The sequence below is a fragment of the Aulonocara sp. 'chitande type north' Nkhata Bay genome, linkage group LG7, assembly GCF_057382095.1.
Source record: "Aulonocara sp. 'chitande type north' Nkhata Bay isolate Kocher_YH1m ecotype deep benthic linkage group LG7, A_spYH_male_GT1.1, whole genome shotgun sequence".
Classification (NCBI taxonomy): Eukaryota; Metazoa; Chordata; class Actinopteri; order Cichliformes; family Cichlidae; genus Aulonocara; species Aulonocara sp. 'chitande type north' Nkhata Bay.
The window spans coordinates 23295027-23320859 of NC_141350.1; the positions used below are offsets into that span (position 1 = coordinate 23295027).

At 40.8% G+C, this 25833-nt stretch overlaps 2 protein-coding genes across 4 annotated transcripts in view; both read right to left on the reverse strand.

The window, feature by feature from the left end:
• On the reverse strand, positions 1–7422 carry LOC147325153 (RING finger protein 141). The gene is made up of 6 exons (XM_086299502.1): positions 7289–7422; positions 5147–5350; positions 4501–4609; positions 3301–3482; positions 2470–2577; positions 1–2382 (listed from the first exon to the last, which is right to left on the reverse strand). The coding sequence occupies exons 2-6, from the start codon at positions 5281–5283 to the stop codon at positions 2232–2234; spliced, it is 687 nt and encodes a 228-aa protein (XP_086155628.1). The 5' UTR covers positions 5284–5350; positions 7289–7422; the 3' UTR covers positions 1–2231.
• Positions 7423–15783: 8361 nt separating this feature from the next.
• LOC147325154 (alpha-1,3-mannosyl-glycoprotein 4-beta-N-acetylglucosaminyltransferase C-like) overlaps positions 15784–25833 on the reverse strand; it is a 79478-nt gene continuing 69428 nt past the window's right edge. The window contains exons 1-4 of one of the 3 annotated variants that reach the window (XM_086299505.1): positions 20068–20182; positions 17534–17679; positions 17275–17422; positions 15784–17178 (exon numbers count right to left, since the gene is read on the reverse strand). In XM_086299505.1, coding sequence (XP_086155631.1) covers positions 16016–17178; positions 17275–17422; positions 17534–17662 — 1440 coding nt within the window. In that variant the 5' untranslated portion in view covers positions 17663–17679; positions 20068–20182 and the 3' untranslated portion in view covers positions 15784–16015. Of the gene's footprint in view, positions 17179–17274; positions 17423–17533; positions 19643–20067; positions 20183–25833 lie in introns of those variants that run through there. The other 2 variants (XM_086299503.1, XM_086299504.1) reach the window with 2 other exon arrangements.

The window sequence follows — 25833 nt, forward strand, 5'->3', positions numbered from 1 at the left end:
ATTGAGTGTCTATTTATTAAGGATAATACAGTAAGAATGGTTCTGTTATTACACTTCCCTTCATTCACTATAACAAATACAATGTCTGTACTATGCCAGGACCCCAGAAGGAATACAGGATAATGCTACCATCTTATGGTTGCAACATCACATTACACAGCAGTTTATGTTTTTAGGGCATGTTTAAAAATATGCCCTAAAAACATAGATATGTTCATAAACTTTATAATGTAAATATTAAAAACTTTCTTTGACATTTTTCTGAATGGACCATGCAGTCATGCAACAAGATCAGACACAGTTTGCTAAAGAGCTTGTAAAAGACTTCTCTTACTGCTGAACATCTCTGGGGTGTGTTTATTTCAGCTTGAATGAAAGGATTAAAGCGCCAAAATAACATTTATGAAGGCAAATATAATCATCTCCATCAACTACGCACAAGCACCCAGAGAAGTGAGGTCGAACAAAATGAACAGAACTGAAATATTACTGATATTTCAAAACTATAGGAATAAATTGCTAAAATAAATGTGAAAAATGCTAAACTGAAGAATTCACTGAACTTCACACAACAAAGATCTAAATAAGTCATTTCTTTAATACAACTTTAAATGAAGAATTGGATTTGAGTAAAACAGAAATGAAATCTATAAGGTTCATACATATTCACATTTAATAAAATATTTCCGGAAGAATCAACTTCGAGTGTCACAGCTATGTCAACTTAAACTGAAAGTGCCACTAGGGATCGGTTAGACCCAGGGTGAAACGAAAACAAAACACAATTTCAGTGATTTTACTTAACTGTTCCCCTACAAGCTGCCTCTCTCTCAGTCATTAAGTTGCTTTTAATTACAGTCACGTCGAAGCACAGAGTGCAGTTTTGGGAGTGCAAACTAAAAGATTTCTACAGAATTCATATTAAAATAGTGTAAATAAAGATGAGAGAAAAATAATTAGAAAAAAATTCATAAAAGTAAAAAGAGGAGAACAACTTATGTGACAGGCAAGGTGATTTACAACAGTTAAGACACCACAACGAGCCAAGTCCTTAAAATCACATGAGCCTATTCAGTCCTGTGTCCTGAACTGCACCAGAACAGGATTTTAGTACAGATTCACATAACACAGCTCATGGTCCATGTCATGTGGGGTACAAACATGCAGGGATACATTGCACAGACATCCAAACAGCTTTATAGATGGAACATAAATTTTCACTTTACTGCTTGTCCAGAAGCCCTGGCAAATACGACAAGTATGTTTGGTGTCTTGGATTTGCACATGAAGGAAGAATAGGACATTTTGGGAAATGATGCTTATTTGCTCAGAGGTTTAAGATTTGATCAATACCAATTTACTGTCTGTATGTTCACTGCAAGGACAGAGTCAGTTCCCAAATTTAGCACAGAGACTACAAACAGAATGAAAAGAGCCTGATGCTGTCCCAAAGTTGAAAACAGTCCTGTAATGACTTCATGAAGCAACTTAGCCATGAATCAGTCTACAGCAAAAAAAAAAATCACCTTTAAACCTCTCTATTTTTCACATTTAGATATAGTTAAATATAACAAATTCAAAGATGATTTGATAAAACTGACTACAGCCAGCCCTTTCTCCTTGTTTCCAGTCTTTGTATGAGGATAATCTAACTGCTGTCCTACAGATATCTGACTTTCCCTGGACAGCAAACAAGACACTTTCCCAAAATATCAAAGTGATGATTTAAATTATATGAATGAGAGTCATACTTATCAAACTTTACAAGGAAGTGCAACTGTGTCTCTCTCATTCATATCGAAGGAAGGCAATGTCAACATGTATCAGCATTTGTTTTATAAAGTGCCTAGTTAATCCCAACCACCTCTTAGTAGTACTTTAAGCAACATTTGGTTATTCTGGGTTCCATTAAAATGTTACAATTTATTGTAATATACAAATACAATTGTTTCACTTCAAACAACATATCACAAAACTCCATAAAGTACATCATCAACAATACTCTGGTTTCAAAAAGCATCCTGGGATTTTTAGGACTTATAAGAGGAGATTTTCAGAAGCTATCACAAAGAATATAAAGAGAAGACACCTGCTGGATTCTTTTCTGTTTTACTCTTTAGGGGGGGGAAAGAAACCTCTCAGTGAAAGTGGTGTTTTGTGTTTCAGTATGTAAAGTCTACTGAAGTGGGTATATTTCCCTTTGCTATCTACTTGGCTCAGTATTCTGCATGTTAAGGCCTGTGTGGGTGGCCCGCCTCATCAGCCAGGTTGAGGATGTAGCCGGCTATGTCATCCTCTGTGGGGATATCAGACATTACCCACGATTCGTTGGCAGCAGTCACTTGCAGACGGCAGATTGGGCAATTTCGGCTCTGGCCACTCCTACAGAAACAGAAGAGGGTGTGTAATTTAATGTTTTACAACGCTATAGATGAATTTGAATAATTCAAGCTTATTTGATTATCTCACCATTTATCAATGCATTTCTGACAGAAGCTATGTGCACAGGGCAGAATGAGGTCAGATTTTCCATCCATGCAGATGCAACACTCCTCTTCATCGGTCAGCTGCTTCACTCTGCATGGAAATGTATACAGAAGAGGGGAAAACAATTTCATTATTTTCTTTAACGCTAGGCACACTTTATCTTCATTTTTTAGAAATGAAAACAAAAAGCATAAGAAGTGTTTTAGAAACACTTTTTTATGCTCAGGATTCGCCTGAGGATAAATATTTCTCGGGGTTATAAAAATGTGTAAAAGCCTTAAAATGACCCATCAGTCACTGCCCCCCTCAACTTTACAGAATAAGGAATCGCTCAGCTGTAAAAAAACAAAAACAAAAACAAAACAAAAAAAAAACAACCTTAAAAATATATAATTCATGCAGATGGTGGGGCATTAAAAAACATTTTCTGTAGTCTTGCATCAGTAACACATGTGCTGAGCAGGGAGACTGCATTTTGGGCACTTGGAGGCTAAAGCTGGAAACAGCATTGATATTTGCACAAGTGTAACATTTTTAATAGCGCATATGTTCACAAACATCATTACTGCTCAGCTGACAAACAAAAGTCCAATATTCTATATTTTTTCAGGTCTGTTGTAGGAAAACTCTCCTTCAAAATCTGGCAATGATTACAAGTGAGTGCATTCGCTGAACAAAGACCTCTGCTGCATGTTGTACCACTGCTCTCTTTTCCCATAATCCCTGTCCATCTTCACTATTAAAAAACGTCATGAAAATCTAATTGTTGTGTGTGCACTTTATATCATAGCTGTCCATTTCCTGGTAACTGACCTGCCCATCCACATGCTGGCCTGGCAGGAGTCAGTGGAGGGAAGCTCGGTTGAGGGGCCCTTAGTGGCACCCTCTACAGACAACACTTCAGCTGCCTGGCTGGTGATGTCACGATAGAGTTGGATGAACTGATACAGGTTCATGATCCGCGATGCTTCAACCATGCCATTCTCCTTATTGATCTGGAGGGAAGCAAAGGCAATCACAAGAGCACTCACAGAGCAACTCCCACCAAAGGGCAAAGGTTATACTAAAACTGTGATGTTTTCATGACAACGTGCTGATGTAAGTAGTTCTCATAGATCATTTGTGCTGATGTGAGCATTGTTAATATGGAAATCTAGTGTAGCATATTAATCTTGTTGGTCATTGTGATTATAATGTATTAAAAAATAATGTTTTAAAGAGTTCAAAGAAAGGAAGTGCTTATGCTACTCAATGACTATTATACTGCTTTAGAATCTGGAAATGATCCGATGGAAAGTTTTTCCTAATTCATGTGATTCTAAACTTTGACCTTGAAGCATTACATACTATAACTGTGCATTTTATTATTTTAACCATATGATTGGAGCAGAATTGGCTGACATCTTTTAGCTTCTATAACCTGTAAAAACATGAGACTTTAACATCTATTCATGCAGTATGTGATTTTGTGGAACTTTATGGTGTCATGTTATGACTCAAGCTGTTATTAGTATCTACCATCACACAAAATTTGAAAATGATATCTTGGAAACTGCAGACAGTTGACATCTAACAGACAGACACAAACAAATGCAACCAACTACATACACAACTTTTTGTTTCTTCATATTAATTATGAAGAAACAAAAACTTTCTATTTTTTTTTGCCTGGTCAGTGGCAGTGTTACATTACGTTTAAAGTTAAAAACCGATGTGGAACAATGAGTTAAACTGTCAGAGATCTATTACCCTCACCTACCCTGTAATATTATTATGATCCCCAGAAAGGGCTTGATTTTTGTGAAATAGTAAACATCATTCTGATAAGAGTCCATTTCCAAACAATAAATTGGTTTTAACACTTGCAGACATCCCAGGAGATCCCTCAGAGCATGGTTTCCTCATATAAACACAATTTACAGGAGTATGGTTTCACTCACATCTGTCCCTCTCTGTCATAAATGTGTATGCAGATGCCTCTGTTGGCATGTGGGGAAGGCTCTTTGGTCTCACCTTGGTACACACAACCCTGACAGCCACTTTCCACAAGGCTGTAGCATCAGATCCTGGCTGCACCTCAAACAGCAGGTGCTTCTGCTGTCCAGCAGCTAGCTTGGCCGTACTGAGAGAGACGCAGGAGAGAGGGGAAAAGGTTATGTTTATCTCCATAAACCATTCCAACCATCCTCCATAAAGCACGCAGATTTTTGATTTATTTCTCATCATGATGAATGTTAAAAAAAACAAACATTTTCATTGCGCCTTCATTTTCAGTTGTTTTCAATGATTATTTTCATCAATAACACTGCACTGTGCTGTTTATTTTGTTGTCACATTAATCTTTTTTTCAGAATTGCTGTAACAAAGCCTTTCTCTACTCCACCTTCTGCTGCATTATCATGCCTTGCAGCTATTACCTCTAGGAGTTTGTAAGCTAAAGGTAAACTGGCAGAACTGTGTCTAATGCTGGGGGAATAAGGAAGGCCAAATCCCATATGTCATAAAAGTACTGATGCCAGCACTCAATTTGAAGAGTCCCAAAGGTACACTTTGTGAAATAGGTCAAGTTTCTCCACCTATCCATTCTGCACAAAAACTGTTTGTCTTAAAGAAAAGCTATTTGTTGTACGGGAAAGCTAATCATCTTTAACAGACTTACACGTCATTAAGTTCAGCCACTCTTGCTAGAAACTCCTCGTAGTTTAGGTAGCCGCTGTCACGAACCAATCCGGCATGTTTCACCAGCTTCTCAGGCAGATGGTTCATCACCGCCTGACCTGAGATCTGCTGACCCATCCCGGCAGCAGTAGAACTCACACAAGAGAAGAGGCAAAAGGCAGCACCTCATTCAGTTCTTCCAAACCTGGTGGGAAATGATTGCCTTAAATTATTAGTGCCTTAGATTAATATTCTAGTTAAAGAAAGACATACAAAATATAGTGAAAACACACAAAAATGAAGTGTGCATTCATCTGTATTAAAATATGCTGTGGCACAGATGATCGTAGGCCTTAGAGAATATGGCAAGTACATGAAGCATACCAAGACCCAGAATTTAACCAACCAAAATTTCAAAAAGGAGCAAAAGGCATAGGACCAAGATAAAGAAGTGTACCTTTCTTTCTGGGATTAGTTAAAGGTCCTCTCACATTCAGCTGGTTGAGAATGCAACAACTCAGCTTCTTAGTGGACAGTGTCACATCACCAAAGTCTTTGCTTTTCTCTACTGGCTCTCTGTACATTTTAGAGCTGACTTTTAAAGCATGTTTGGGTCCTTGCTTCCTAACGGAGATATTGGCCCCAAATGAGCCGGTTTGCAGCCTTAGCTTCACAGCTGGGCTTTCTTGGCCATCCCACATTTTTGGCTTAAATCTACGCATCTAGTCGTTCTAACTAGGGCTGCTCAATTAATCGAATTTTAATCACGATTACGATCTGGGCTTTCAACGATCATTAAAAATGACTGAGCGATTATTAGACCCTCCCTCGTGCTTTACTCTCGCGCTGCTCCGTGTGGCAAATCGAGCGCACACAACAATTAAGAGGACCTGAGGGAAGCTCGGAAAGCTAAGCAGAAGTTATTTGGAGAGGAGAGTGACTGCCGTTGGTTGAAAAGAGAGGTAAAAAAAAACTTCAGTGGTGTGGAAACATTATGGGTTCGCGGAGTCAGACGTGGATCAAGTAGACATAGTGTGTAAACTTTGCTACGGTGTCGTAGCTGCACCACAGAGCAGCACTGCAAAGTTCACGTGTTCCCACGTGTGGGACTAATAATAAAGGTTATCTTATCTTAAACATAGATGTTTACATTTTTCATTTATTTTTTATATTGCAAACATTTGCACTGTTATCAGTATTTGCACACTATTTTATATTATTTTTTGACAATCTTTAAAGTCATTATTCAATACATTGTTATTGTTAAATAAATATCGTCAAATAATCAAGATCTCAATTTCAGTGAAAATAATCGTGATTATCATTTTTGCCATAATCGAGCAGCCCTAGTTCTAACAAACACGTTTATCAAATTGCTTTCACATGATATTGTTTGTTTTTTGCGTTTTTCCTTTAATCATCACTTATGGTTTCATAATGGTTTGTGTATTGCTTTTAGCTGAATTTTCTTGTGTACTTTACTGTTATAGTTGTTCGCCCCGGCCTTTGATTTTTTTTATTTTTGTATTTGCTCGTCTAAAAAGTTACTATTACACTAGTAATCCCTTTAAAACTTAGTTGGAAAGGGACAGAATATTAATGAAACACGACTAGATAATTAAAAACACTTAGATGACTATCAGGTAATAACAAACTCATCCTCTCCCACCAGCTACCTCGAGACTTCCTGTGGCTGCATGCATACATAGAACATATCGATGTGTCAAACCTCACGTAGACCTGACAATAATCTATAAGTCATAAAAAAAAAATAAACAGCCAAATGCTCGCAAGGGCAGCAGCTCTGCTGTATTAGCTAAATTAGCATCAACATCCAGCGACGCTAACAACGTCGGCGTTTATTTTAGACTTCAACGTAAGAACCGCATAGCAGCAGCGCTCCTTCTTCGAAAGTACTTATAGCTGCAGAGTTTTAGACCTCTCCAGACAGTAAACCTCAGTTTAAACTTCACAACTGTAGTAACAGCGTAATATTACTGAGGAGCACTCTGCTAACAACTAGCTGCATTACTTTGCTTGAAACTTAACCAATACCAGAAGAAGCGAAACGTAGAAAATAAATAAATAAAAATGGGATAAATATGATCCTCTGCTGCAACTGTGACACGTAGGTGCTTCTTACCAAACAGTGCAGAGTCCACGTAGGAGGCACCATCCAAATTTCACCACTAGCCTCGCTTTTAGCTTCTGTTTGTCTTGGTACCACAACACTGGCGCGGCTTCATGACGTTGGAGTGTGACGACCTTACGTCAGTCGTTTGCGTTAGTAATAATAATAAGATTATTGATAAACAAACAAACAAACAAACAATTAATTAATTAAATAAATATTAGGCCTACACAACATTTACCCGCTTCTGAAACTTGTTTTGAAAAGATTCAAAATAAATAATGTTTGGTCTATAAATTAATTCGTTCCCTATCATTTTTCCATTCATTTTTTTCCTTATCATTTTTTGTATACATTCAAGAATGATCTGGATTTTTAAAAAAAACTGTAGAAAATGTGTCTGCTGTAGTATTTATAAGTCAAAATAACAATAAATAAATAAATAAATAAATAAATAAATAAATAAAGTAATAAATATAACTAATAATAAAATAATTAAAAAAAAAAACTAAACAAAAACAGGAACCAAGCCAACTTTCCTACATTTCCTTACAGATTAAACAATATAGGACCATCTTATCGTGAAGTAAACCGTCCCCCCCACCCCCACAAAAAATCCATTAAGATCTTTGTGTGAATGAATGCTATACGTACCAGAAATTCTGACATTATGAAACGGAAAAGTAACTGATTGCTCTTAGTTAATATCTGTTTTGTTTTGGGGTGTTTCTTTGTTTTTGTCTTTGTTTTTTTATTGTTGGTGTACAGTTTTTCTTTTCCCCACCTCAGTTTATTATGCTGAAAAAATACAGATCCAAGAAAGTTGTGTAGTTGTGTTTTATAAAACACATTAAAATAAGAATGCTGCCACCAGAATCACCCACTGATTTTGTTTATCTTTATGCATCTTCAGTGAACTTCATCCAGCATTCATGAAAAAAAACTTGTGCTTTTTATTTCCTAGTCTGTTATTTCTGATACAAAGGTTTTAACAGTTAGATTAGATGACTTTGGTTGCACCAAATATATTTTTAATGTTACTGTTATTTCTGCAGTGTCATTTTAAATATATTGCATAGATTCATACATACAAATAACACAAGCCAGATATCAATGCTCTTAATCTCCTGAGATCCCTCCGAGGGCCGACGCAACAGCTGCCTGTGAGAAAATACACACAGTCACAGCAAGACTTCAGACACAAAACCCCGAGGCTTTCATTATTATATCTGGAGACTTTAACCATGCCACACTGGATTCTACTCTGGCTGCTTTTCACCAGTTTGTGAATTGTCCCACAAGGAGCAACAGGACAATTGACCTACTGTATGCTAATGTGAGAGATGCATACAGAGCCACCCCCCTCCCCCCACTAGGGAAGTCAGACCACAACCTGGTTTACCTACAGCCACAATACACACCCCTCGTCCAAAGGCAGCCTGTCACAACGCGCTCCATCCGGAGATGGACCCCAGAAAAGGAGGATGCTCTGAGAGACTGCTATGACACCACAGACTGGGATGTGCTCCTGAGCCCACATGGTGAGGACATAGAGGGGGCGACACACTGTCTTACAGACTACCTCAACTTTTGTGTGGACACAGTCGCCCCTGCTAAGACGGTACGGTGTTATCCTAATAACAAACCGTGGGTAACACAGGAAGTCAAAGCTGTCCTCAACATGAAGAAGAAGGCTTTCAGGAGCAAAGTGAAGGAGGAGATGAAAGCAGCACAGCGGGAGGTGAAACGCTGCCTGAGGGAAGCAAAGGACACCTACAGGAGGAAGGTGGAGCAGAAGTTGGAGAGGAACAATATGAGGGAGGTCTGGAATGGTGTGAAAACCATCACAGGCCACAACACCAAGAAAAGCACAGTGGGGGGGACTGTGGAGAAGGCAAACGAACTCAACAACTTCTTCAACAGGTTTGACCAGCCCACAACCCCCCCACCCTCACCCTCACCTTCACTACAGAGTCCTCCCCCCACTCTCCTGCCTCCCTCGCTTCCCCCCCTTCCTGACACCATGACACCCCCCTCCTCCAATCCCTCTCTCAGCAGCAAGACATCTCCCCCCCTCCCCTCCTCCCAAACATCTCCCAGTGTCACAGTGGATCAGGTCAGGAGGCAACTGAGGAAGCTTCGCCCCAGAAAGGCAGCAGGCCCAGACAAGGTGTGTCCTAGGATGCTAAAGGCGTGTGCTGCTGAACTTGGGGAGCCGCTACAACGAGTCTTCAACCTCAGTCTGCGACTGGGGAGAGTGCCCGCCCTATGGAAGACATCCTGCATCGTCCCGGTCCCCAAAAAGAACCGGCCCAATGAGCTGAATGACTTCCGACCGGTGGCACTGACGTCACATCTTATGAAGACTCTAGAGCGGCTCTTCCTCAACTTCCTCCGACCACAGGTACAACATGCCCAGGACCCACTACAGTTTGCATACAAGGCGGGTGTCGGAGTGGAGGATGCCATCCTGTACCTCCTACACAGAGCCCACTCACACCTGGATGGGGGAAAAGGCACGGTCAGGATACTGTTTCTTGACTTTTCCAGTGCCTTTAATACCATCCGGCCCTGTATGCTTCAGGAAAAACTGAACAGGATGGAGGTGGACCCCTGCCTGGTGGCTTGGATCTCCGACTACCTCACCGACAGACCACAGTACGTCAGGCTGAAGGACATCACGTCTGACACTGTGGTCAGCAGCACAGGAGCACCACAGGGAACTGTGCTGTCCCCTCTTCTCTTCACCCTGTACACCTCTGACTTCTGCTACAACTCTGAATTATGCCATATTCAGAAGTTTGCAGATGACACGGCCATCATGGGGTGTATCTGGGATGATCAGGAAGAGGAGTACAGAAGTCTGGTGAGGAACTTTGTCGCATGGAGTCACACAAACCACCTGCAACTCAACACCTCAAAGACTAAGGAACTGGTTGTGGACTTCGGGAGGTCCAGAGAAGGTCCACTGCCGGTTCAGATAGAGGGGGAGGAGGTGGAGGTGGTCAACAAGTACAAGTACCTCGGGCTGTGGGTGGACAATAAACTGGACTGGTCATGCAACACAGAGCACCTGTATAAAAAAGCCCAAAGCCGACTGTACTTCCTCAGGAGGCTGAGGTCTTTTAACATCTGCAGGAAGCTCCTGAGGATGTTTTACCAGTCAGTGGTTGCTGGAGTACTTTTCTATGCTGTGGTGTGCTGGGGGAGCATATGGCCAGTCAGATACAGTGAATGTTGTCCTCATCAATGAGATAAAGGTAAGAAAATAGTTTAGTTTATTCATTGAAACATGTATATTTGTGTTTAATAACACATATGTAGCACATGACTTTTAGCACTAATAATGTGAATCCTTTCTGGAATATATTTCTTTATCTAGAGCCCAGACTGCATGCTATATACAGTCTGTGAATAACTGTAGTGATTCTTGAGCACTGTGGTTCTCTCTGTAGGATCTTTACTGTAACATAGAACACACTTTGAGAGGATTGTTATGGTGAATTACTGCTATATAAATAAAACTGCACTGTACTCATTAATTGTACTTTGGTCAGCGATGATGGCAAAGTGTGCTCATCCTTTTAGCGAAAAGGTGTAAAAAGGTGGAGAAGGAAATGCTCAAAACAAAACAGTTATCTGCTTTATCAAGTTGCTCTTTCACATTAACAGTCTCGGGAGAATGTTTAGCAGGACTGGAGTCTGCCCGTGCTGCTGTTAGTGGTCCTCCATGTGAATGGATGATAAAAACCTTCTGACTGACTAGCAGGTGTATAAGCCCTCTACTGGCTCTTATCTAGAGGGCCTCATTACCACTAATACAGGGAGTGCAGAATTATTAGGCAAATGAGTATTTTGTCCACATCATCCTCTTCATGCATGTTGTCTTACTCTAAGCTGTATAGGCTCGAAAGCCTACTACCAATTAAGCATATTAGGTGATGTGCATCTCTGTAATGAGAAGGGGTGTGGTCTAATGACATCAACACCCTATATCAGGTGTGCATAATTATTAGGCAACTTCCTTTTCTTTGGCAAAATGGGTCAAAACAAGGACTTGACAGGCTCAGAAAAGTCAAAAATAGTGAGATATCTTGCAGAGGGATGCAGCAGTCTCAAATTTGCAAAGCTTCTGAAGCGTGATCATCGAACAATCAAGCGTTTCATTCAAAATAGTCAACAGGGTCGCAAGAAGCGTGTGGAAAAACCAAGGCGCAAAATAACTGCCCATGAACTGAGAAAAGTCAAGCGTGCAGCTGCCAAGATGCCACTTGCCACCAGTTTGGCCATATTTCAGAGCTGCAACATCACTGGAGTGCCCAAAAGCACAAGGTGTGCAATACTCAGAGACATGGCCAAGGTAAGAAAGGCTGAAAGACGACCACCACTGAACAAGACACACAAGCTGAAACGTCAAGACTGGGCCAAGAAATATCTCAAGACTGGTTTTTCTAAGGTTTTATGGACTGATGAAATGAGAGTGAGTCTTGATGGGCCAGATGGATGGGCCCGTGGCTGGATTGGTAAAGGGCAGAGAGCTCCAGTCCGACTCAGACGCCAGCAAGGTGGAGGTGGAGTACTGGTTTGGGCTGGTATTATCAAAGATGAGCTTGTGGGGCCTTTTCGGGTTGAGGATGGAGTCAAGCTCAACTCCCAGTCCTACTGCCAGTTTCTGGAAGACACCTTCTTCAAGCAGTGGTACAGGAAGAAGTCTGCATCCTTCAAGAAAAACATGATTTTCATGCAGGACAATGCTCCATCACACGCGTCCAAGTACTCCACAGCGTGGCTGGCAAGAAAGGGTATAAAAGAAGAAAAACTAATGACATGGCCTCCTTGTTCACCTGATCTGAACCCCATTGAGAACCTGTGGTCCATCATCAAATGTGAGATTTACAAGGAGGGAAAACAGTACACCTCTCTGAACAGTGTCTGGGAGGCTGTGGTTGCTGCTGCATGCAATGTTGATGGTGAACAGATCAAAACACTGACAGAATCCATGGATGGCAGGCTTTTGAGTGTCCTTGCAAAGAAAGGTGGCTATATTGGTCGCTGATTTGTTTTTGTTTTATTTTTGAATGTCAGAAATGTATATTTGTGAATGTGGAGATGTTATATTGGTGTCACTGGTAAAAATAAATAATTGAAATGGGTATATATTTGTTTTTTGTTAAGTTGCCTAATAATTATGCACAGTAATAGTCACCTGCACACACAGATATCCCCCTAAAATAGCTAAAACTAAAAACAAACTAAAAACTACTTCCAAAAACATTCAGCTTTGATATTAATGACTTTTTTGGGTTCATTGAGAACATGGTTGTTGTTCAATAATAACATTATTCCTCAAAAATACAACTTGCCTAATAATTCTGCACTCCCTGTAATTTTCACTGAATGACATACAAAACATCTTTTATCAATCGCACTGCTTTAGTTCATTGAGGTTTGCAGGTATTTGGATATACACAGCTCTCTTAAGCTTTCAATGTCACATTTCATCAGGTTTAAGTCTGGACTGTGACTTTTCTTTTTCAGCCATTGTTAAACAGACTGGTTACTATATGGCACTTTTCTGCTCGACTTTAGCCCTGAAGGCGCTTTATACAACATGTCACCCATTCAAACTAGCACTTTTTTCTACACGTAAGTGCTTTCTATCTAACATTCATGCACATTTGTACTCAATCAATCATTTCATTTGATTGTTGGTTTTTTTTCTCTATATGTATAATTGTAGGGTCTACCTTACAATATAAAGCGCCTTGAGGTGACTGTTGCTGTAATTTGGTGCTATATAAATAAAATTGAATGGAATTGAATTCAGTAAATGCATCAGAGGAATTTAGGGTTCAGTGTTTTGCCCAAGAATACTTTGGCATGCAGACTGGAGCAACCAGAGTTTGAAGCACCAACCTTCCAACAAGTAGACGATCTGCTCTCCTGAGCTGCATCCTCGTCCTGCATGACCCAGTCTGGGCAAAACAAACAGCCTCACATGTGATTTTAGAATACTTTGGCATGCAGAGGCATTCATGGTTGACTGCATGGTGCCCAGACTCTGTGGCTGCAAAACAATCACTCCGACAACACTGTGCTTGACAGTCAGTGTGAGCTGTTTGTGCTGATAGGCTGTGTTTGGTTCTGTGCATTATGGCCAAATGTTGGTCTCATCTGTTTGTTTACATTAGTAACTTTGCAGATCTACGCCATGTTGCCATGTTCTTTTCAGAGAGAAGAGGCTTTCTGGGAAGGATTCCAAACAAGCCATACTTGTTCAGTCTTTTTCCAATTTTGCTCTCACGAACTTTAACATTTTACATGCTAACTGAGACCTATAGAGTGAGATGTAGTTCTTGGGTTTTTTGCAGTTTTTCTGAACATTGCACAGTCTGATCTTGGCATGAGTTTGCTTAATTAAGTTTTATTGTCAGGCACAGTCAAATAAATTCATGCTTACAATTTTTTAACTTATCAGGTCCTAATATTTCCAAGTAATTGAAGAAATAGGAATATTAATAAACAGATGTCTGCTATAAGGTTGAAAAATAGTGGTTCTGTAATCTTTCTCTTCTAAAAGTGCAGGGGGACGCTGATGTGAGAGTGATTTGGATTGCACATGATGGTAGGAGGTCAGGGTGGCAGAAGGTGATTTTTTTTAAAAAAAAAGCAAGAGGAGGTAGTGAATGTGATGAGAAAAGGATGAAAGGGACAATACATTAGACTGGAAGCTACCTGGAGACAGATATAAGTGAATATAATGTAAGCCTTAAGAAGAAGACATCACAAAGTAAAAGGTGAAAAAACACTTACACCTGAACCGAAGCATGAGGAGAAATGTCCCAGAAGATTGCTGCTGAAAATGAGGTTTAGGATGTGCACAGGATGAATAAAAATGAAGGAAAAGCATTGAACTTAGTTCTTGTGAGCTGAAAACTCATTTGGTGTTTGGCTCCATCAGTAATCATGCCATCTGTTTATTTCTGGCAACCTCAACACCTGAAGGGGACTCACGCAGAGAAGAAGCTGCAGTGCAGACGACACCTGTAACACTCTCCGACCAGAGCAGGGACATTCTTCATGGATTACTGTGCTTCATACATGGTTGCACTTTGTTTATTTACAGTCAGCCCCGCGCCTCTGCAGCATAATGATATTCCTTCTGTTTACTATGCATAATATTTATTTGCATATCTGTTCATCCTGAAAGAAGAATTATGTCCCATAAGTTTCCCAGATGGTGAAGCATCTTCAGGCAAAATTGTGAATCTTTCTGGGACACACACACACACACACACACACACACACACACACACACACACACACACACACACACACACACACACACACAGATTTACTATAAAAAGTTCCAAAATGGTATTATGTTAAAATATAAATATTTAATCATTTAAGCTCTAGAGCCAGGTTTCTCAAAGTGTGGCCCGTGGTACCGCATACAAAAAACATACTATGGCACATTTCACACTTTATGTATAATTCTGATATAACTCTTCAGGACAAAACTGTGGTTTACTCTTGCTTTGTAGATTTTGACATATCGCTGCATGAAACAGAGGGTGTAAATTATGACATTATAATTTAGGTGCTTCACTTTCTGTGCTGCCTGTTAGAGTTATAAGATTTTTAAAAGTTACTCTTTATTTTACTTGTAATTACACTATAGTGTATAGACTATTATTATATATATATAACAGTCTATACACCTTTAATGCACAATTTTGGTCATATTTTATGATATATGTACCTCTTAGGTCAATAGGTAATCTGTATATTTTCCGTTGTTATTTTTATAATTTACCACAAGGTGGCAGCAAGGTACTCCAAAGAGCATATTTGTCAACTCTCACAGATTCGTTTAAAACTCACCAAAAATGACTTAATGACAAAAACGAGAGCTTGTAGTTAATATTATAGTATTTAATTAAATTTCTTGTCCATCTAATTTTTTTGCCAGTTCATTTTGCATTTGTTAGAGTAACCTCACACAGGTGGTAGATTCTTTTTACTCAATTCAGGGATGATGATCGTCTGAAATTTTTTTAACAGTATTACACAGCTTGACTTCTCTTTTTTAGGCATGTACTTACACTGAACAGCAGGTGGAACCTTATTTTTTGTAAATCATTAACAGATTGTCAGACAGCTCTATCTCAGGAACTTAGAAGTCCTCACTCGACACATCACGCATAGTTTAATGAGCTTTGAAAACACTTCCCTATAGTTTTTGAAAACTGTTTAATATTAGATGTAGGTAACAGCTATTCTATGCTCTTGCTCACTTCTGTTAGACAATACTAACAAAAAGGTAGCTGATGAGTCTTTGTGCCATAAAAATGTTTTTGTTTATTTTACACTTGTGTATTTTGCCCCCCACTGTGGATTTAAAAAGTAAGCAGCAAATTTATCTTTTGAACCACAGACTCTGTGGAAAAACCCTTGGAGTTCACTAATTGAAAAAAAAAAAAGAGATATAATACCAGCCAAGTTTGAATATTTTTATATACAGATTTTCTGAAAATGAACAGAAGTATAAAAGCTCCATACTGTACACATCAGTCAATTTAATACATCACAATGAAAACATACAGCAGATCTCTGGCCAACCCAAGAAAAATGTGGATTGATTTGAATTCAGCAAACAGTAGAAGTCCCAAATGAAGTCACAGCATCTGCATCCAAAATCACCACGAGCAGAGAATCATTTAAAAAGCTTTATTTCTATATTTGAGCGACAGGCTGCGCGGTCCATAAACTGACACTTCTTATGATGAGCCATTCTTTCTGGCTGGCAGTGATGACAATTCGTACGCACTCAATATCAAAGCCTATCTTGTGGTCCACATTGCTAACCTCAATGTTTCCAACTTTAAACTCCCCCAGTGTGATGTAGGATGTGCACTGCCTGCCCTGTTTGGTGTCCACAGACTTCTGGCCCACTTCCAGAGCTCCGTGGTGAAGAATATCATTTTGTCTGTCCTCTGTGCCGGTCAGGATTTTAATTCTGGTGATTTTTGTTGGTTTGTTAAAGATTATTATGAAGAAGTCTCCAGTGCACGGAGGTTTCCCCCAAAAATACTCATCAACAATACTGCTGTAAGCCTTGGTGGCATCATAGTTTTCAAAGACATTGATGTTTGTGTAAAGGCTGGCGGGGGGGTTGTCGGGAATGTCTATGGAGTCTTCCTCAAAGTCATCATCCTTCAGCTTGTTCTCGGCACCTTTATAAGAGGAGTAGTAGCCCATGTGCTGGAACAGTGAAGGCTTGAAGCGGATCACGTCCTTCTGTGCAAGCAGGCCTCTGAAGTGGATGAGGAGCCAGTCGCAGGGCATTTCCTGGTAGAACATGAGCAGGAAATGAGCCAAGCGCGGCAGGTCTCTGGAGTGATACAGCTTCCCGATGTAGCCCAGCTTGGAGAATTCCAACATCACCCAGTAGGAACCTTCTCTGGAGGTGATCACCTTCTTCAGTGCCGTCAGGAAGTTCCTGGAGCAGCGCACATCGTCCTCTAACATCATGTAGAAGTCGGAGAGGTTTGTGCAGAAGTTGAGCAGGAAAGCGTAGTCCACGTTCTGCTTGGAGCGGAAACGGACCCTGTCCTCTGGGTCGTTGTAGTTCCTTTTCAATCCGTCCAGAGACGGATAGTACTCCTCTGGAGCTTGGATTACTAAGAGACGTCCAGCTATGATGTGGTGTGCAAACTTCCTGGTGATTTCCTGCACCAGGTTCTCACACCAGACCAGGTCAAAGTCCGCCAGATGGACGACAACCACAATCTCTTTCAGTTCCTCGTAACTGGACTGATCAAATATGGATTTGATCGTTTCCAGGAGGTAGTTTCCCTTTTTCCTCTTGACCGACGACAAGCCAATGGTGAGGTACTCTGTTCCAACAGTGAAAAACAGTTAGTTCAGTCAGTAAATATTTTCCTGTTCGAAGTAAAAATGAATTCAAACTGGTATCTGGTAGAAATGCCTACTTTTACGTGGTAAAGGAAGCCCCGCAAGGTAGCGGTACGTCACGTTAATGGTCCCAGAGAAATTGGACAAGTCTCTGAACGTGTGCACGTATCTTTCAGAGTTCGGAGGATGGATCAGCGTCTCTCCTAGCTGTCTTTTTTCAGCCTCCTAAATCACACACAAACATGCAAACACAAAGAGTAACACCTGTAGGAACACTTCAGGCATAAGAGTCAAAATTTCAAAAAACAAAACAAACAACAACATGATTAAAGTTACCAGCACATATCCATCATCCATATAATGGTTGAAAAAGAGCAGAAAGGCGATGAGAAAGCCGAGGAAAGGGAAGATGGATCGTTTCCTGAAGCACCTCATCTTGTCCATGGACTTCCACATTACCCTCATGATCAAGTCTCTCACTGCTGAACATCACAGATAAAACAGAAATGTAGACATCAAAAAGCAAATAAAACTTTATGAGAGCTTGGCAAAGTAATTTCGGTTTTATTTCAATCCCTGTGAACACTGGGATTACAACATCGTTATGAAGGATTAGTGGAAGACTTACGGTAATAGAATAACAAGGACTCATAATCTGTTTTAATCAGGAGCTGTAATTTAATTTGTGCATTGTGAAGACTACAGAGCAAGGTATGCTGACCTCATGTTTAACTGGAAAAGAAGTCCTGAAAGTGCTGATGGGAGTTGCCAATAAACCATTTTGTAAATTTACAACATTTCTATTTATTTTGTTAACAGAGTTGCTTTATGTAATTTATCTTTCCAAAAAAGCCCAATACTCACAGGCTTCAGATTCTTATGTGACAATTTTTCCACCTCAGAGATTCTCTTTTTAAAAATTATTTAATTAAAAGAATAAAACATGACATATAAAGAAGGAAAACACATAAAGGAAGAAAATCATAGGCAGGGCAGAGTTGTTAAAGAAAACAAAAGAGAGGTTATCGTGACTGCTTGTAGTGAGTGAGGTTGCTCAATTTGCTGGAAAGAAAAAAAAAAAATAGGAACATTTTTCAGTTCACACTAAACTCTGTGTTTGCACTGAATAAACTTCAAAGAGCTTTTCAGAAACTTGTAACATTTTAAAGGATTTACAATTGATTAAATCATTCACAAATGACATCTGTTGTATTAAATAAGGAAAAATGTCTTTATGGCTTCTGGTGGTTGGCGTGCAAACTATAAATATAACAGTAAGATGTTATCACCTTCTCTGGCTGTTATGGCTGATGTGTTATCACCTTTTCATGCATCTACCAGTAACATTAGTATTCATTTGAGATATTGTTGCCTGGCACTTGACATGTTTATAGCCAATATTTACACTCTTGTTGCCAACGCCACTAATTCCAGAGAAAAACCTAACCAAGGTAAGTCTCTGTGTGCTTTTGCTTTTGCTTCTTTTTTGCATTAAAAGGTGTAAGCCATAGAAATAAAGACACTAAAAAGCTTTGTGGAGCAGAGGGAACTGTGAAGTCAGATGGTAACCCTCTCTGTTGTCAAGCTAGTAACATTTGATCCATTCGTACTGTCTGTGACCTGGGGATGTCCTTTAACTCCCACATTAAGCAAATCTCTGCCTATTTTTATCCGCGTCACATTGTCAACACTGCAGACAGTCTGTGTCAGAGTGACACTGAACAGTAAATGCCTTCTTTTCTATTAGACTGGACTGCAGTAATTCCATATAGTACTGTGCAATTTCTTGACCCGCCCCAGATTTCTTCCTATCCGGTTGTTCAGTCTGACGTCACTAGCCGTGTCTGGACCTAAACTCCGCTGCAGGTCCATATATCAAACGATCACTATGGCATTACTGAGAGTTGAAAAACTATCTAAAGTCTTTCATCTTTAATAAAATGATCAGCGTTCTGCTCTACCAGGTGTAACAATTGAGTTTAACATCCAGGCATCCATGAAAACTGAATTTATGACATTTAACGGAGTTAGAAGTTAGCAGGGAGTTAGCTCGCTAGCTTCTATCTAAATACAATATAGCATGTCCTGACTGCGGGGTTTTGGAAACAAATTAAAACGTACAGCTCTGTTATCACTTCCAGCATAAATGAAGACAGAAAACTAAACAGCAGTGACGTTTGTAGGGTTACTGAAGTTGGGCTAGCTGGTATATAATGATGTGCTACGTGACCGCTAGCGACACAGCTATGTTAGCATAATATAAACAAGCTAACTTTTTTTCCACTCAATAAAAGTTAACGTGAGTGTTCTCGGTGGTCAGGAACAAATGTAATCGCACAGCAGGATGCTGTAAAAGGACCAAACTTCAGGCAGGAGAACAACTGAGATAATACATTCATAATACGAGGTTAGTCATTCATATACTGCTGCATGGGCTGGGCTGTAGTTACATCCTAAGGTTTTAAAAACTGAGCTTAAATAAATGATCAGCGGTAATAAAAGCCGAGGGAGGTCAACAGTGATCACTGACTGTTTTAGGAGCCTTTTGAGATTAAATAGAAGAAAATACATAACATTAAACATGTTAACAACACAAAAGCCATATTAAACGCAGACTACTTTAGACCCGGAAGTAGGATTTGTCGCGTCATCACTGAACAATCGGATTGTGCCTCCACACAGGCTTGCTCCTCCCCCTTTTTGTGAGTGTGGACGCTTCCTCTCTTTGCTCTTTAAATGCTTTGCTTCTTTTATTGATTTTATTGATTTTTATGCTGATTTTTTCCCCTTTTTTCCATACGAGCTTACCTGCGATAGCTTATAAATCATTAGGACTAAAGTGTTCTTAACAGAAACATTTTTATAGTTACCGTATCTTCAGCGCTCTGTGTGTCTGTGGCCTAGACACAGCTGAAGCCTGATTACAGCGTCTGGGCACCGAACAGCCTCAATAGCCTGGAAAGGTGCTAACCGCTAGGCTAACTAAATGGTAAATGGCCTGCATTTGTATAGCGCTTTTCTAGTCCCTAAGGACCCCAAAGCGCTTCACACTACATTCAGTCATTCACCCATTCACACACACATTCACACACTGGCGATGGCAAGCTACATTGTAGCCACAGCTGCCCTGGGGTGCACTGACAGAGGCGAGGCTGCCGGACACTGGCGCCACCGGGCCCTCTGACCACCACCAGTAGGCAAACATGGGGTTAGTATCTTGCCCAAGGATATTTGGCATGCAGCCAGGAGGCAGCCTGGGATCGAACCACCGACCTTCTGATTAGTGGCTGACCTGCTCTGCCACCTGAGCTACAGCCACCCCACTAGCAACAAGATGCGTTCCCTCTCCACAGATGACTACCACAGCCTCCTGCAGAAGATTGCAGTACTGGAGACAAAAATTCATCGCTTAGAAGTAAACGTGGAGGTAAATGGACTGTGTGGAAATGAAACAACCTTGCCTTTGATTCAAAACAATGGCGATGAGCAAGCTAGTACACAGCTAGGAGCACAGATAACATGACCAAGAAAGTAGACTGTGCATTATAATAAATCGTCAAGCGATAATCCCTCCTTGGACTGTCTTGGTGCAAAACCAAGACATAAATCATGTCTCCTGGAAGGGGGAGGACGTATCACAGGCAGGGCACAGCGAGCTGAAATCTCTGAAACCGACTGGCCTTCACTTCCTACGAGACAGAGAAGCTCTTCTACCCCTGTATACGGGAGGAAACAGGACTGGACAACCGTGAATAGGAAGGTTAACAAGAAACCTCCAAAACAACTGAATGTGAAGTAAGGTCTGAAAATCTGTTGAAAAGTAAAAAGCCACAGGGAAAGCTAAAGGCTTGGCCTGAAACTCTGATTGAGGCTGACTCTGCCGTAAAGGATGTACAAAGCATGTGCGGTAAGAACACTAAAGTCCTCTGCTTTCCTAAGAATATGGTCAACAACCTGAAGGAGGGAATTCTTCAAATTGCAGATGAATATCCAACTGTGACAAACATTGTTCTGCATACAGGGTCAAACGATGCGTCCAAACAACAGACGGAGGAACAAACAGTACTCCAAGAACAGACAAAGCCCACCAGAAACCTTGAGGAGGAGCCTCATCTGCCCCCACCTGGGATGAGCTTCAGAAAGGAGAGACATCAGAGGCAAGAAGAGGGGTCCCTATTTGCTTCCAACTCTCTCAACAACACCAACGACCAGGACCAGGGACCACGACCTTCGCCAGTCCCCCAAACCCCTGACAGGCCATCACCCCCCCCCCCCTTTCTCCCTCCTCGCCACACCTGAAATTCACTGAGGAGATGATGGAGCGGGTCAATGCTGGGCTCAGATCTACCCCCGGCCCAATCCCTTTTTGTCCCCCATAAACCCCCCACCAGAGCAGCCAAAGGTTCGCCATTGAGCCCCGCCCTCAACAGAGCAATCGAAGTTACATTGCCCAGCCTCGCCCCCCTTAGTTCCTCCTTACCACCTTCATGCTCTGTCTCCACAGTCTGATGTGTGATGTGTGGAGGGTCCGGGCTATGAGGATTATGGCAGTGGTGACTTTTCCCAGGAGAAGCTGGGACCCTGTCTACTAGGGTAGACAGGGTTTTAAAAGTTCTGTACTTTTAGGTGACAGAAGGAGACATGTGGCCTGGTCAAAACACAGAGAGCTGCACTCTAAAAGATCTTTAAATATAGTAAATATACCTTGTGTGCCACAGACTGCTCCCAAACACGGGGCAAATAATACCTCTAAAACACTTAAGTTGACTTTATTAAACGTTAGATCTTTAGCTGGGAAAACATTTTTAATTAATGATTTAATCACTGAGCACAGCCTTGATTTTATGTTTTTAACTGAAACTTGGTTGGACCAAAGTAACAGTGGAGCTGTTCTCATTGAGACGACCCCTCCTAACTACAGTTTTATCAGTGAGGCCAGGGTGAGCAGGAGAGGTTGCTGTCTTATTTAATGAATTATTTCAATGTAAGCAGCTATCTCCTGGAAATTTTCAGTCTTTTGAATATGTGGCTTTACAGCTGAAGGCCCCATCCAAAGTTGTGTTTCTTAATGTTTACAGGCCTCCCAAATACTGCACAGACTTTTTTTAATGACCTCAGTGAACTGCTGTCTGTGATCTGTGTTGATTTCGACTGTGTAATTATTGTTGGGGATTTTAACATCCATGTGGACAACCCTCAGGGCAAAGGGACTAAAGACCTGAGTAACACTCTGGGCAACTTTGGGCTGACTCAGCATGTAACAGAGGCCACACATAATAGAGGACACACTCTTGACCTACTGATCTCCAAAGGCCTGAGCATTTCGAAGGTTACTGTGTCTGATGTGGGCCTGTCTGATCATCACTGTGTTTTCTTTGAAAGTAAAATTTCAGCCCACACAAATATATCAACTTCAGTGATCACAAAACGGTGTATAACTGAAGACAGTAGTGAGATATTTAACCAGGTCTTCCCCTTAACACCTGGCCTGTCCAGAGGGTCAGTCAATGAGCTCGTCAATAGCATCAATGCTAAAATGTTACATGTAATGGACACTATTGCTCCCATTAAGGTGAAGGTTATCTCTGGAAGGAAAAAGTCTCCATGGAGAAACTCCACACTAGTGAAAAATGAAAAAAGAGAGTGTAGGAAAGCTGAGCGCAGATGGAGAAAAACAAACCTCCAGGTTCATTATGACATCTATAAAGAGAAACTTCACAATTATAATTTACAACTGAGGAGTGCAAGGAGGTCCAACTTCTCTGACATCATCACTAAAAACAGTCATAATGCTCGGGTCTTATTTGCTACAGTTGACAGGCTAACAAACCCTCCTGTGCCAGTGGCAGCTGAACTTCATTCGACCATGGCCTGCAATGACTTCACCAAATTCTTCACAGACAAATTTCAAAAGATTAGACAAGCAATTGGTACATCAACAGCAGATCCAGGATATGTACTGTGTCCACTGAAAAACTGTTTAAACACCATGAAACAGTTTCACCCTATTAACAGCAAAGACCTGGAGGACATCTGAGGTCAACTGAACTCCTCCTCTTGCTGTTTAGATGTCCTGCCAACAAGTTTTTTCAAAAAGGTCTCAAAGACTTTGGAGTCAGACCTGTTACAGATCGTCAACTGTTCTTTAATGTCAGGTGTGTTTCCAGAACCACTAAAAACTGCTGTAATTAAACCTATACTGAAAAAGGACAATCTTGACAAGACACAAATGAACAACTACAGGCCGATCTCAAATCTCCCATTTTTAAGTAAGATCATTGAAAAAGCAGTTTCTCAACAGCTCAATTACTTCTTAAAACAGAATAACTTCTATGATGCCTTCCAGTCAGGTTTTAGACAGAACCACAGCACTGAAACCGCTCTGGCCAAAGTGTTTAATGACATATGTCTGAATACAGACAGTGGAAAAATGTCAGTCTTAGTTTTGCTGGATCTCAGTGCAGCATTTGATACAGTTGACCACAACATATTACTCAAACGACTGGAGAACTGGGCATGTCTTTCAGGAACTGTACTAAACTGGTTCAAAACATACTTAGAAAACAGGAAATACTTTGTATCAATAGGTAACTTACCCTTTTGAGCAGACAAGTATCACATGTGGAGTTCCCCAAGGTTCCATCTTGGGACACCTTCTGTTTAACATTTACATGCTCCCACCAATGGCGTGTCCAGCGGGGTGGCCTGGGGGGGCACAGGCCAACCCCCCCAACCAGACTGGCCACCCCAGGTGCCACCCCAAAGGCAAAACAATAAAATTCAATCAGATATCAAATGTACGATTATGTTTTCACGGTGAAGCTCAGATATCCGAGTGTAAGTGAATGCAGCATCGCTTCTGCGCTATGTGCATCACGTTAGCAAAAGTAGGAGAGCCAAGCACGAAAGACGGCACTGCAGGAAACAATTTTTCGGTGAAAGAAAATGAGGACAGAATAAATGTCCCGGTAAGTAATATTAAGTTTGTTGAGTTTAGTAAACTTCGGTGAAATTAGAATACCAAGGAAAAAATAACACTTAAAGAATTATCGCAGCCGTGGAATATTTCAGACAGTTTGCTGCTGAGGGGAGCTAACATAAGAGTTATGAGTTATAAGATATAATCCAAGTCGTAACATTGCTGTATGGAGCTGCAGATTTGGTTGCAGGTTAACATAGCTGGACTGGCCATCGGGCATACCGGGCATATGCCCGGTGACTTATTTTTTATTTTTTTTTGTAATGGCATGAACAATGAGAGGTGGTGGATTGGCCAGATGCAGGTCGATGTGTAAAAATAACTCAGTTGTTTGGTGGTGGCTGTGGCGGAGCTTCCACAGAGGCCAGCAGGTGGATGAGGGAAGGGGAGGCAGGAGGAGAGCCCCGAGGCGGCCACCAGTCCGAGTGTCAGGTGAACTGAACTTCAGGTAAGAAGTCATGACCTGCAGTCTATCTGGGTCAGATATAAACCAAGTTCAGGTGGAGTTTATTTTCGTTGTGCTGACTTTTTACCCTCAGTTGCAATAACTCGTACTGCGTTCTAGCCAGCTTGACGGAGTTTTTATACAGCTGGGTGGGTGCTATGATGTTACTGATAGTGAACTTTATTTTATTCATAAGGTTAGTTAGTAGAGTTGCCAACGGCTCCTTAAAAAAATGGAATGGTCCCTCATTCAGAGAAAATATTACACGTTTCGTATTGAGCTGAGAAGAGACGCAGTTTGTCCCGAACTTTAGCTAGGATGGAAAAAGACACAAAGGTGGAGTTATTCTGTCGTTACGCTGCACAGCTGCCTCTTCTTCTTTCATTCTCCCCCCTCCCTCTCCTGTTGCTACTTCAATCATGAAACTGATCAATGATCAGCTGATCGGCTTTTCTCTCTTGTTTGTTTATCGCCCACTTTGCGCCAGAAAGAGGAAACCAGCGGATGTCGCGCTAAACAACAACAGCACGTTTAAGCTTGATCAGCTGTTGTCAGAATTTATTTAATATTAATTTCTAGTATCAGCTGATGTTTGCTGGAGCCACAGCTGTAAAACTGCAGGTCATGGTGTCGGTTTGGATATGTGGTGAGAGGGAAACATGAAGATGAAACCAGGAGATGTCCTTACTGAATCATCAGAGCTGAACAGGTGATGGAGAAACAGGTTTACCTTTTAGGTGACATGAATGAGTTGAAGGGAAGTTATGAACTGTTTCTGAGAGACAAATAACACCAGGATCCTTTTTTATGTAGCAGACAGCTGGTAACTGTGCAGGGGCGGGTCTAGCAAAGTGTTGCCAGGGGTCCATGTAGGGCATTAACAGGGAAAGGGGGGCACAAGGAAATACTTTTCTTTCTTATCCTCATTTAAAATATCTAGCTTTTATTAAATAATTATCTGAATCTTACAACCAAAGTTTTTATCTGACGTAAAATGTATAGAAGTTTACCATAAGGCAGCATAGAAAGTATTTACTTGCTTTCAGGTTTTATTCAAATGTTAGTCTTTTCAGTTGTTTCTCCACTTTTTTCCTGTTTCAAAATCACCAGTTTGTGAGAAGATTATCTTCTTTTTTTAACAGGCAGATAAAGTTTTGCATTGGCATTGGCTAATTTGTCAATTGTTTGTTACAAATGTTCGTATTTTAATAT

Excerpts from the sequence above, each read along its gene's own strand:
- LOC147325153 (XM_086299502.1), bottom strand. The coding sequence starts at position 5,283 with ATGGGTCAGCAGATCTCAGGTCAGGCGGTGATGAACCATCTGCCTGAG. Across the intron at positions 4,610-5,146 it reads GTGGCTGAACTTAATGACGT|TACGGCCAAGCTAGCTGCTG; the intron begins GTAAGTCTGTTA and ends CGTCTCTCTCAG. Across the intron at positions 2,578-3,300 it reads GCCAGCATGTGGATGGGCAG|AGTGAAGCAGCTGACCGATG; the intron begins GTCAGTTACCAG and ends ATTTCCATGCAG.